Source organism: Morus notabilis, unplaced genomic scaffold (assembly GCF_000414095.1).
Source record: "Morus notabilis unplaced genomic scaffold, ASM41409v2 Scaffold1960, whole genome shotgun sequence".
Lineage (NCBI taxonomy): Eukaryota > Viridiplantae > Streptophyta > Magnoliopsida > Rosales > Moraceae > Morus > Morus notabilis.
Genome location: NW_010368052.1, coordinates 21,139 through 32,447, shown reverse-complemented (window position 1 = coordinate 32,447; position 11,309 = coordinate 21,139). Strand labels below are relative to the sequence as shown.

At 37.4% G+C, this 11,309-nt stretch overlaps 2 protein-coding genes across 2 annotated transcripts; one reads left to right on the top strand and one right to left on the bottom strand.

Moving 5' to 3' along the window:
* The first annotated feature begins 811 nt into the window (after positions 1 to 811).
* LOC21393391 (ATPase 11, plasma membrane-type) lies at positions 812 to 6,964 on the top strand. The gene is made up of 21 exons (XM_024176196.1): positions 812 to 1,161; positions 1,256 to 1,375; positions 1,485 to 1,583; positions 1,787 to 1,924; positions 2,042 to 2,176; positions 2,283 to 2,462; positions 2,557 to 2,763; positions 2,854 to 2,973; positions 3,082 to 3,201; positions 3,369 to 3,491; positions 3,583 to 3,687; positions 3,793 to 3,937; positions 4,136 to 4,300; positions 4,410 to 4,648; positions 4,751 to 4,783; positions 4,947 to 5,028; positions 5,350 to 5,510; positions 5,759 to 5,944; positions 6,034 to 6,216; positions 6,308 to 6,486; positions 6,655 to 6,964. The coding sequence occupies exons 1-21, from the start codon at positions 1,108 to 1,110 to the stop codon at positions 6,749 to 6,751; spliced, it is 2,871 nt and encodes a 956-aa protein (XP_024031964.1). The 5' UTR covers positions 812 to 1,107; the 3' UTR covers positions 6,752 to 6,964.
* Positions 6,965 to 7,288: 324 nt separating this feature from the next.
* LOC21393390 (protein NRT1/ PTR FAMILY 2.11) lies at positions 7,289 to 10,129 on the bottom strand. The gene is given in 7 exon segments (XM_024176187.1): positions 7,289 to 7,575; positions 7,577 to 7,769; positions 7,771 to 8,166; positions 8,593 to 9,152; positions 9,476 to 9,693; positions 9,784 to 9,814; positions 10,082 to 10,129. Coding segments are annotated over 7 exon segments (1,665 nt in total). The 3' UTR covers positions 7,289 to 7,356.
* Positions 10,130 to 11,309: the final 1,180 nt, after the last annotated feature.

The following is an 11,309-nucleotide window of genomic DNA, read 5'->3' as shown; positions in this document are numbered from 1 at the left end:
TAGGTTAGATATTTTTGACACTAAAAACCTAATCAGAAGACAACAAAGGGAAGAACCTGAAAAGATTTCGAGGTATAAACCTGAAAATAATAATTAATTAAAAGGAAAAAGTGTCATCAAGAGGGCTTTATATGGGAAACTGCAAACTCAAAGGGCGTAAATGCAAATATCTATGTACCCTATCTTAATTGTCTGAAATGCAACACATAATAATTAAGCAAATAAAAAACTGAAAAATTTATGGATCTTGCCAATTTCAACACTTCCATAAGCCTAAAAAAAAAAAAAAAAAAAAAAAAAAAAAAGAATGGGCAACCCTTATCAGGAAGCAAGCGAGTACAGCCATTTCATTACTTGAACAATCATTTTTTTAATATTATACAAATGTAATAAATAAATATATAAAAAAGACAAATTATAAAAGGGGTGAAAACAGGACCATAAAAAAAGTACAAAAAGAAAAAAACGTGACAGAGTGTGTGCATGTGCTGATGTGCGGTTGATGATTCATTTGGTTGTGATTGGTGTCTTCTTACAATACAATATTATTTTAAGCCAAAAGAAAAAAAAAGTCTAAAAAAATAAAAAGGAGAGAGAGGAATATATGGAAAAGGCCAAAAGAAAATGGGAAAACGACAGGATTACTTTTAAATTTTTAACTCAAAAGGAAATTGGTCCGAGAGACAAAAAGTTAGCAGTATTTTATAAAGTAAAGCAGTAATTAGATAGAAAAATAAGGAAATGAGGAAATATGTCTGAAGGGCTCTTTTGATATTTTGATAATATAATAATCTGGTAAAAAAAAAAAATAATAATAAAGGTTGCGACTTTACTGGACTTGAGCCACTGCTCCTCTAAAATGCTCTTTTCTGGTTCATCATCTTGTTGGCTCCCGAGGATTCGGTGCTTCTTGGTCCTCCTCATTTTGGCTTCTCTAAACCAAAATTTGTGATAAAAATCAAGTCTTGCCAGTTGGGTTTTGCTTGATTTTTCTTGGTTCCAAACGATCATTCTTGGTGGTAGGTTGATGGGCTCTTCTGATCTTTGAGTGTTTTTTCTTCTTAAGAGAGATTAAGTTAGAGAGAGAGAGTTTTCGAGAGAGAAGAGATGGGGGAGAAACCGGAAGCATTGGAGGCTGTTCTCAAGGAAACTGTGGATTTGGTAAATAGATCTGAAAAAGAAGAGAAGTCTTTTTGAAGCCTTTTGTTGGTTTTGCTCTTTCTGTGTTGTTGATTTTTTTTTTCGGCGAATGCAGGAAAATATACCCATTGAGGAGGTCTTTGAGAATCTGAGATGTAGCAAAGAGGGTCTCACCACTGAGGCTGCTGAGCAAAGGCTAACCATTTTTGGATACAACAAGCTTGAAGAGAAGAAGGTTAAAGTTTATACCTTTATTATTATTATTCTTTGTTGCAATTTAGAACTAGTCCCTTCTTTTTTGGGTTATTTTTGCCTGAAAATATTGTGTTTTGGGTGTAATTCAGGAGAGCAAATTCTTGAAGTTTTTGGGGTTTATGTGGAACCCTCTCTCATGGGTTATGGAAGCTGCTGCTATCATGGCCATTGCCCTTGCAAATGGAGGAGTAAATACTTAAAACACTTCTTCTTCTTCTTGTTTTTTTTTTTTTTTTTTTTAAATATTAAAAACCTTTTTTTTTTTTTTTTTTTTTTTTTTTTTTTTTTTTTTTTTTTTTTTTTTGGGCATAAATTTAGTGTTATAAGTTATATTACAACTTTGTTTGTCTTTGATTTTATCTGAGTTTGTTCCATAAAACACTTTCTATAGGGTAAGCCTCCGGATTGGCAAGACTTTGTGGGTATTATTACCCTTCTTTTTATCAACTCAACCATTAGTTTCATTGAGGAAAACAATGCTGGTAACGCTGCAGCAGCTCTCATGGCTCGTCTTGCTCCTAAAGCCAAGGTACCCTTGTTGGATTAGGCTATTTATTCTCGAAAAATTTCACTTTTTTTAGCAAATTTTAACTTTAACATGTTGAAATATACTTGAATTCCTTTGTTTTATCTTATCCGGCAAAAGGTTCTTCGAGATGGAAGGTGGAGTGAACAAGATGCTGCTGTTCTTGTGCCCGGAGACATTATTAGTATTAAGCTCGGAGATATTGTTGCGGCCGATGCTCGTCTTCTTGAGGGGGATCCTTTGAAAATTGACCAGGTTGGTCTGCCGCTAAGGATTCAAGTTGCTTGTTTACTAATGGGGCAAGGGTTTATAGTTTGGTTACTGAGAATTGAACTCACAAGTCTTTCATTGTGATTTGCAGTCTGCACTTACAGGCGAGTCCCTTCCTGTGACGAAGGGCCCGGGGGACGGTGTTTACTCTGGTTCCACTTGCAAGCAGGGTGAAATAGAAGCAGTGGTTATTGCCACTGGTGTTCACACCTTCTTTGGGAAGGCTGCTCACCTTGTTGACACCACTAATCAAGTTGGTCATTTCCAAAAGGCAAGGAATTAATAGCACCATATCTTTGGAGTTTGGACTGAACTTATGAATGATGAATTTAGAATTTACTAAATGATTTTTTCCCCGTGTATAGGTCTTGACTGCGATCGGAAATTTCTGCATATGTTCAATCGCGGTGGGGATGATAATAGAGATTGTTGTCATGTATCCAATTCAGGATCGCGAGTATCGTCCTGGAATTGATAACCTTCTTGTGCTTCTCATTGGTGGAATTCCCATTGCCATGCCTACTGTACTGTCGGTGACAATGGCTATTGGGTCTCATAGGTTGTCTCAGCAGGTTGGCTAGCTTCCTTAAGGATGTTTCTATGAAAGGTTGTTTCGAGTAGTTTACGGGATATATAACGATATTTTCAAACAATCAATGTAGGGAGCTATCACAAAGAGGATGACAGCCATTGAAGAGATGGCGGGCATGGACGTGCTTTGCAGTGACAAGACTGGAACCTTGACGTTGAACAAGCTTACAGTTGACAAAAATCTTGTCGAGGTTGGTTAATCGGTGCTGTGGCTTACTGGTTGTGTGATTCTTTTCATTTTTTTCCCAAAACTATATTATAAATTCTATTTCATATGGGCAATTGATTTTGATTAATAGGTTTTCGCAAAAGGAGTCGATCCAGATACTGTTGTTCTGATGGCAGCTCGAGCATCCAGAACAGAAAATCAAGACGCGATAGATACGGCTATAGTTGGAATGCTGGCTGATCCAAAGGAGGTAAATACTTGATTATGGAGACGTTGAGATAGTTTTATGTAGTTGTTCACTATTATCAATGAATTGCTTAGATTAATATCAGAGCTTTATTGTTCCGTAGATATATATTTTCCCTTGAACTTAATTCATGCTAATGGACTTGCTCCCTCGAATATTGTTTCCGAAAGGCACGTGCTGGTATTCAAGAAATTCACTTCCTTCCTTTCAATCCGACTGATAAGAGAACTGCATTGACTTATCTTGACCGTGACGGTAAAATGCACAGAGTCAGCAAAGGTGCACCCGAACAGGTAACTTCGTTATTACCTTCCAATTTTTATTTCCTCCCTAAATGTTTATATCTTGTGTACTTAGTTCTGTCTGCATTCCCTCTTGAACTAGATTTTAAATCTTGCACACAACAAGTCTGAAATTGAGCGTAGAGTACATGCTGTGATCGATAAGTTTGCAGAGAGAGGTTTACGGTCTCTTGCCGTTGCCTATCAGGTAAGTGGGGTCCTGCTTCCCGTCTTTTCTTTTGCAGTTCAATGATGTACTTATTTTAGTTGAAGTTTATTAGATAAAATTTTTGTTAATGTCCATTTTATGCAGGAAGTTCCAGAAGGAAGGAAAGAAAGTCCTGGTGGTCCATGGCAATTTATTGGCCTCATGCCTCTCTTTGACCCACCTAGGCATGACAGTGCAGAAACAATTAGAAGAGCTCTAAATCTGGGAGTAAATGTGAAAATGATTACAGGTACTCTTAACGTCGCTGGCGGAGTAGTAACATTTATCTATTTGGGGAAAAAATCCTTATGGGGGCTTCTGTCAATACAACTGAGAATGAATTGATGATCTGTTCTTTGGAAGAAGTTGGAATTTATCATATGCTTTTATTGTGTTATAGACTGGCCTCTCCGCTATTTAAGGTGCTGAATGTTGTGGTTTATATCAGGTGATCAACTGGCTATAGGAAAGGAAACTGGACGTCGGTTGGGAATGGGAACCAACATGTATCCTTCATCTGCTTTACTGGGGCAGGACAAAGATGAGTCTATAGCTGCTTTACCGGTTGACGACCTGATAGAGAAAGCTGATGGCTTTGCCGGTGTTTTCCCTGGTACATTTCTTTGATATCGATTTCATTCTATGTTTTCTTGATTTTGATTTTCAAAACATGATCTTATGTTCTTGAATGTGATGACTCACTTTGTGTTATGTTGGTCCAGAGCACAAGTACGAGATTGTAAAGCGGTTGCAAGCTAGGAAACATATATGTGGAATGACTGGTGATGGAGTTAACGATGCTCCTGCCCTAAAAAAAGCCGACATTGGAATAGCTGTTGCTGATGCTACTGATGCAGCTCGCAGTGCTTCCGATATTGTCCTTACCGAACCTGGCCTTAGTGTTATCATTAGTGCTGTTTTGACGAGCCGAGCAATCTTCCAGAGGATGAAAAATTATACGGTTAGCTTTTGGTTAGTGCTTATGTAGTCTTATAATTATTTGATTATATTCTCGGTATATTTACTTTTCATTCACCGTGTTGTGCCATTTTCTTGTTTGCAGATATATGCTGTTTCCATTACAATCCGTATTGTGGTAAGTTGGTGGCTCTTTGTTTTGTAGCATGGTTGGTGTCTTACGGAAACAATTTTTTGTATCTCTGATCTTGTGGTGTAATTGACAAAAAATGGCCATTTAGATTTCCTCTCAGATATTCTATTTTTCCTAGCCCTGATATTCTTGTCTCATATGGTGGCAGCTTGGTTTCATGTTGCTGGCTTTGATATGGAAGTTTGACTTTCCTCCTTTTATGGTGCTAATTATTGCCATTCTCAATGATGGTTAGTTCTTCCATTAACCTTTATGATCTCTCGCTCTCTCTCTCTCATTATTTTTCCTGATACTTATAGTGTATACAGAATAACTAGAAACAATGGCAGCTTGGTTTCATTTGTTCTATTTTCTGCTGGTTTCTGATACATTTAAAGCCTCATCCGACTTTTTTTGTTTCATCTAAATAAAATCTTTTCCTGTTTTTGTCAAATATACTCGTGTTAGATCTTTTGCGCAACCAGTAAAACCATCTAGGAGTGTGTGAATTACTTTATGCTGGCTATTACTTCTTGAACTCTTTCAGCAAATCATACTTATTGACATTTCAGGTACTATCATGACGATATCAAAGGATCGAGTGAAACCATCTCCACTGCCAGATAGCTGGAAGCTGGCAGAGATTTTCACAACCGGTGTTGTGCTCGGTAGTTACATGGCAATGATTACTGTCATATTTTTTTGGGCAGCATACAAAACTAATTTCTTCCCTGTAAGTTTACTTATTCAGATCGTGATCCTTGTCCTTATTTTTGGAAGATGAATAATTCCCTTGGGTGTCTAAATTTATTAAAAACCATATTGGTTTCGGTATTTTTTTTTTTGTTTCTCTTCATGTGATATATAAATATTATATATTTTCGCCTGTATAGACCACTAAAATAGTATGCAATTTGTTTCAGTCCTGCGGTGATTCCGTTCTCAATACTTTAGCTGATTTCTTGCCTGCTAATTTTGCAGCGCACATTTGGGGTACCAACTCTTCAGAAGGAGGCCCATGATGACTTTCGGAAGCTTGCCTCAGCAATATATCTGCAAGTGAGCACTATTAGTCAGGCTCTTATATTCGTTACCCGATCTCGAAGCTGGTCATACGTTGAGCGTCCCGGATTGTTGCTACTGATGGCTTTTGTGGTTGCTCAGCTGGTGAGCAGACTTTTCCGATCTTTTCACATTGTTTTCCTTATTTCTATTGGTTTGAGTCGAAGTTAATTTTTGAACTTTCATGTGAACAGATTGCCACTTTAATCGCGGTGTACGCAAACTGGAGCTTTGCTGCAATTGAAGGGATTGGATGGGGTTGGGCTGGTGTAGTCTGGCTATACAACATCATCTTTTACATCCCACTTGATTTGATAAAGTTCTTCATTCGCTATGCCTTGAGTGGACGAGCTTGGGATCTTGTTATTGAGCAAAGGGTATGAATTGCATTGATCATTTAATGATAAACACTTTCATCCAACAGGGTTCTTTTTAGCCATTTTACGATGCATTTCTTTTGTTTTATAGATTGCCTTCACAAGGCAAAAGGACTTCGGAAAGGAACAACGTGAGCTTCAATGGGCGCACGCGCAAAGAACATTGCACGGTTTGCAACCACCCGATACCAAGATGTTTACTGAAAGAACACATTTTAATGAACTTAATCAGATGGCTGAAGAAGCAAAAAGAAGAGCCGAAATTGCAAGGTGAGCCCCAATCTCGACAATTTTCCAGTTGTTTAAGCTTGAAACTGAACGTACATGAAACCTTCCTATTCTTTCTACATTTTCCATGCCAAACCATTGAGGAGGATGTCAGTTGATTGTTTATATGTTTCAAGTCTCTCTTTTTACCTTCCGTTGCTTCTTTTGCAGGTTGAGAGAACTCCATACGCTAAAGGGTCACGTTGAATCAGTCGTGAGGTTAAAGGGACTCGATATCGACACAATTCAGCAAGCATATACAGTGTGAGGGAGATGTTTTCTTGGCCTTACTCTTACTGTGAAAGACCAGACCTACTAGTGCTGAGAGTAGAGACGTATAATCAGCATGTTGTTGTTTGTTGCCCCTCTTAAAACAGCCATTAAAATTTATGCTACTCCGCTTTCTGTTCTGAGCACACCTTAAAGAGTACTGTGAATTAGCTTCTTAATCTTAATCATTCTATAAATTACTTTTTCCCTCCTTGGGACGTTTTGCATAATCCTTATGCTTACAAGTTTCCCTCCTTGGAACTGTAGTTTCGATTTGGCTAAACCGTTGTTCATTAATAACCAAGGACTCAAGTATAGTACGAGACTTTTAGCATTCAAATATAAATTCTTTCTGTGTGTCCTAATATGAATAGATGCATTAATGAGATTAAGAAGGCACATAAAAGGGAGAAATGGGGAGCAAATAATGAGGTCACCGGAACCGTATTCTCAGAGCCCTTGTCATAATTCATATACAATCAGGGGCGGAGTCATGTAAGTCGAGGATAAATGGCTGCCCCACCTGAAATTTTATTTCTTCTCTATGGCAGCAGCTCCCGATCCCTCGACTTATTTTTCTAGTTCCGCCCTTGTTAATACAATCTATGGCCTATAAGCAGGTTTCTCAGAATCCGTTTTAGGCTTCAACGGCATTTTCCACCGAACCTTTGTACCTGTACCAACGCACACTAAAAAGTACACAAAGTCGAAGGCCCCTAAACCAGCAACCATGTAATAGAAGCAATCTAGTCTCCCATTGTTAAGATCTTCAGGCAACCAATTCCCACTTGGAGACTCCTTGGTAGTCCTGTGAACAATTAATTGTTATCAAGAAGGTAGTCAAATAACTTGAGACTGCCAAGCCACAAGAGATTAAAGACCCAGCAACTTGGCCTATCACTGCAAATGCCTCGGTGAGTCCCGATAACATAAGCTGAGGGATCAGCCATGAGGCCGACGTGGATGAAATGGCACCTCTTCTAGGCCTGATTCCAATGGTTGGCTTCGTTAGAGCGCGCAGATACTAACGAGGTGAGGATGGAGATAAAGATGCCTATGCCTATTCTCTGAAGGAGTGTTATGCCACCTTCTTTTCTACTAAGCCTTTGAAGTGAAGGGACAATGATTCTGTCATAGATGGGAATGAATATTGTCAAGCTCAGCACGGAGAAGACGGAGTAAGAAGCTGCTGGTATCTCGAAATTATTGCTTCCAAGGCGCCTGTCGGATTGAAGGGCTTGGAAGACAACATAGGTATCCTGATGGACTAAGGCAACCTGGTAAACAACAGCTGCTAAACATATTGGTACTACTCTCAGTAGGCATTTCGCTTCTTCCACTTGTTGTACACTACAAAGTCTCCAAGGATCAGATGGTGAATGTGGAGTCATAATTGCTGCTTTGTTGAGAAATCTGGTGACGTCAATATACGCCAGTTAATGAAAAAGTTTGAACTCAAAGAAAGGGTTCGTGAAAATGGCATATTTGATATCTTAGTATGATTTGTGCTCCAATGCATAATGATTTATGAAAATGGCATGTTACTCTCTTTTTTTTTTCGTAGTCATTAAACTTTGCAAATTATTAAAATAGACTTTTACTTTTAACGCAATTTGAAATTATCAATGTTGTAATGATAAGATGGAAAAGGCAATACATCGACTAGTAACACTTATCAAATACCAAAACTCAGCAATATGTTATATTTAGTGCTAAATTTGCCATATAGCACCAAAAACAGAAATGCATTAGAGAGTAATTTTTCTATTCGAATGCTAATACTGATATTAGCACACTAATTTAGTACTGCATTGAAGATGCTCTTAGGACACGGTTTACCTGAATTGATCTGTGTAAGTAAGATGGGAATTAATGGATTTAGGAGGCATATAGTTGTAGAGAGAGATCCATGGTTGCTCTGGCAGCTTCAATCTCCCTTTCTTAATAGAAACCACAATGATCTGTGCCACACTGGCCAATGGACTTCCTGTGGCTTTCACTTTCACAAACATTTTGGAGCCCATAAGGAAGAGTACAATGGATATGAACATAAGAATTGGTGGGATACTTAAACCCAAAGACCAGCTTATGTTTGATTGGACATAAACAATGAGTGTTGAGGACACTACATTGGCAAAAGTGAAGGTGAAATAGTACCAATTGAAGAAGCTGTTTATTCCCTTCTTTCCAGATTCTGTCTTGGGGTTGAATTGGTCAGCTCCGAATGCCAAGTTGCAAGGCCGGATCCGGCCTGCACCGACAACTAGTAGTCCGAAACCGGTTAATAAAAATGCCATTTGCCCAGCTGTTGGTCCTTTGCATGTATAACTATGTTCAGTGCCACAATGAGAAGGATGCATTTCCTTGATAATTGCTGTTAGGCCTATTACAAGTAGTCCCTTGAAAAAGAAAAGGAGAGAGGTGCTAGCAATATGGATACGTGGGGGCGTGGTACCAAGCATTTTAAATCGAGTGCTGGTAAATCTTCCCATTTAAAACCCTAGACCATCCAACACTCGAAAATTAACCACAAACCCATCATGGTAATCCATTACCACTAGACCACCTCACTCGATCGTTAAACTGAACCATCTTAATTCTCTTTGTTCTGCATATAACAACAGCTTAATCTAGAAGTCAATTTCTCAGAATAGTATTATGTTTCCAAGTTTCATGTTGAGTATGATAAAAACTGGTGTGTGGATATTGTTATAATTAGTACCATAAGTGAAGCGATTGTACCAAAGATTAATGTCTTGTAACGACCAAAATAGGTGTCACAATGGAAAGCTCCAACCAAGGTGGCCACTTGGGTGGTGCCAATGAAGATGGTCATGATCTTTGCAGCTGTAATGCTCTTCGTGTTGAAAACAGTTGTGAGATAGACCAAAAGGTTTGACAAAGTAGCAATAGTTCCTAGCTTCTCAAAAGTTTCATTTCCTGAAATATTATGTACATTTAGAAAGAAAAAAAAAAGAAATATTGAAAAAAAAAGAAAGAAAAGAAAAACCCAAATTCACTCAAACTCACCCATGACAAATGGCATGGCTTTCCATCCTCTCTAGGTAACCTTAGTGTCCTCAGATGAATCAGCTTTCTCATTCTTGTCCGTGGTTTCTCCCAAATTCATCTCCGTGTTTGAAGTTAGTTTTCTCAACTAGTTTTCTCAACTTTTCTGTCTTAGGGTATATATAGTGATAAATAGTTGGAGCCAAAATCTCTAATTTTTCTTGGGAAAATTCTATGGTGGGACACCCCATTTATGTGGCAATTAACCATATACATATGATTCAAAAAGTTTTGTGCTCGACCTATTTTTAAACTTTACCAACTCTTTCAGTTTCTGCTTTTTAGTGGCCTTTGCTCTGTTGAACATAGCATCCGAGTTGTATATTTTGTTTTATTATTATTATTATTATTATTATTATTATTATTATTATTATTATTATTATTATAGTTTCTTTTTATTTATTGTTTTTACTAAAATAGAGTGGAGAGTTTGGTAGATGAGTTTTCTAGAGAATGAAAACTTAATTGAAATATCGGTTATACATGAGTAATAATATTCACCAATGCCATATTATGTGTCCATAAGCCATACCATTGTGACGATTGTCTCACCGTAGAATTTTTTTTTTCTTGATCTTGATAGTTCATTGCGCACATTATTTGTTCCATTAAGGGTTGTCAGGTTTATTTGGACCATCATCAAGATATCAATATATCTTTCTGAACAGAAAAATCTTAATAACATAATCGGTTGTTAAGCATCATCATTAATAGAAGGTGGACTCCACTTACAAAATTCACATTGCAGAATTCACTTTCTATTGATGGATGGTGTTAAACAGTGCCTTGTAACATTACTATTAATGTGAATAATACTTGAGCACCACATATTTTCCAAGTTGGTTAAGACACGTGAAATGTGATCTTTAATCATGGGCAAAAAAAGTAACAAAAGAGGATAGAAAAGGGACTGAATGCTAAAAGCTAAAAAATGCTGAAAAGATATTCCTTGTCGCAGAAAAACTAATAATGGGGAGTGCACTTACTTTGTACGTTCCTCATTTGGTTGCCACTTGATCACAATTTCATTCTAATACTCACTACTGGGTAATGCTTGATTTTATTTTATATTTTAAAATCTGAGATGCTTATTGGATATGTACTTTGAAATGTGCTTGTTTTTATCCACTGATGGTGGAGGTTGTCACCGTCGTGATCTAATTAGTTCTAATGAAATTTGTTGGAATTGATCAGTACTTTTTTTCTCACATGTGGGTGTGGGGGCAATTTATAGCGATGCTTACACGTTTTTTATTTTATTTTTTATTTTTTATTTATAATTAAATTTAAGGGAAGGTAAGCAATTTTATTAAGCCAAATCAGCACGATCAAAAGAGTTACAAAGCGAGGAATAACACCCGGTTGAACCAAGTCTGAATCAGATGAATAAACAAACGAAGCTAACATGACTTTAATAAAACACTGTGGATTTGCAAGTTTTAATTTGGAATAGTAAAAAAGTTTGAACTTTATCTTTTCTATAAGAT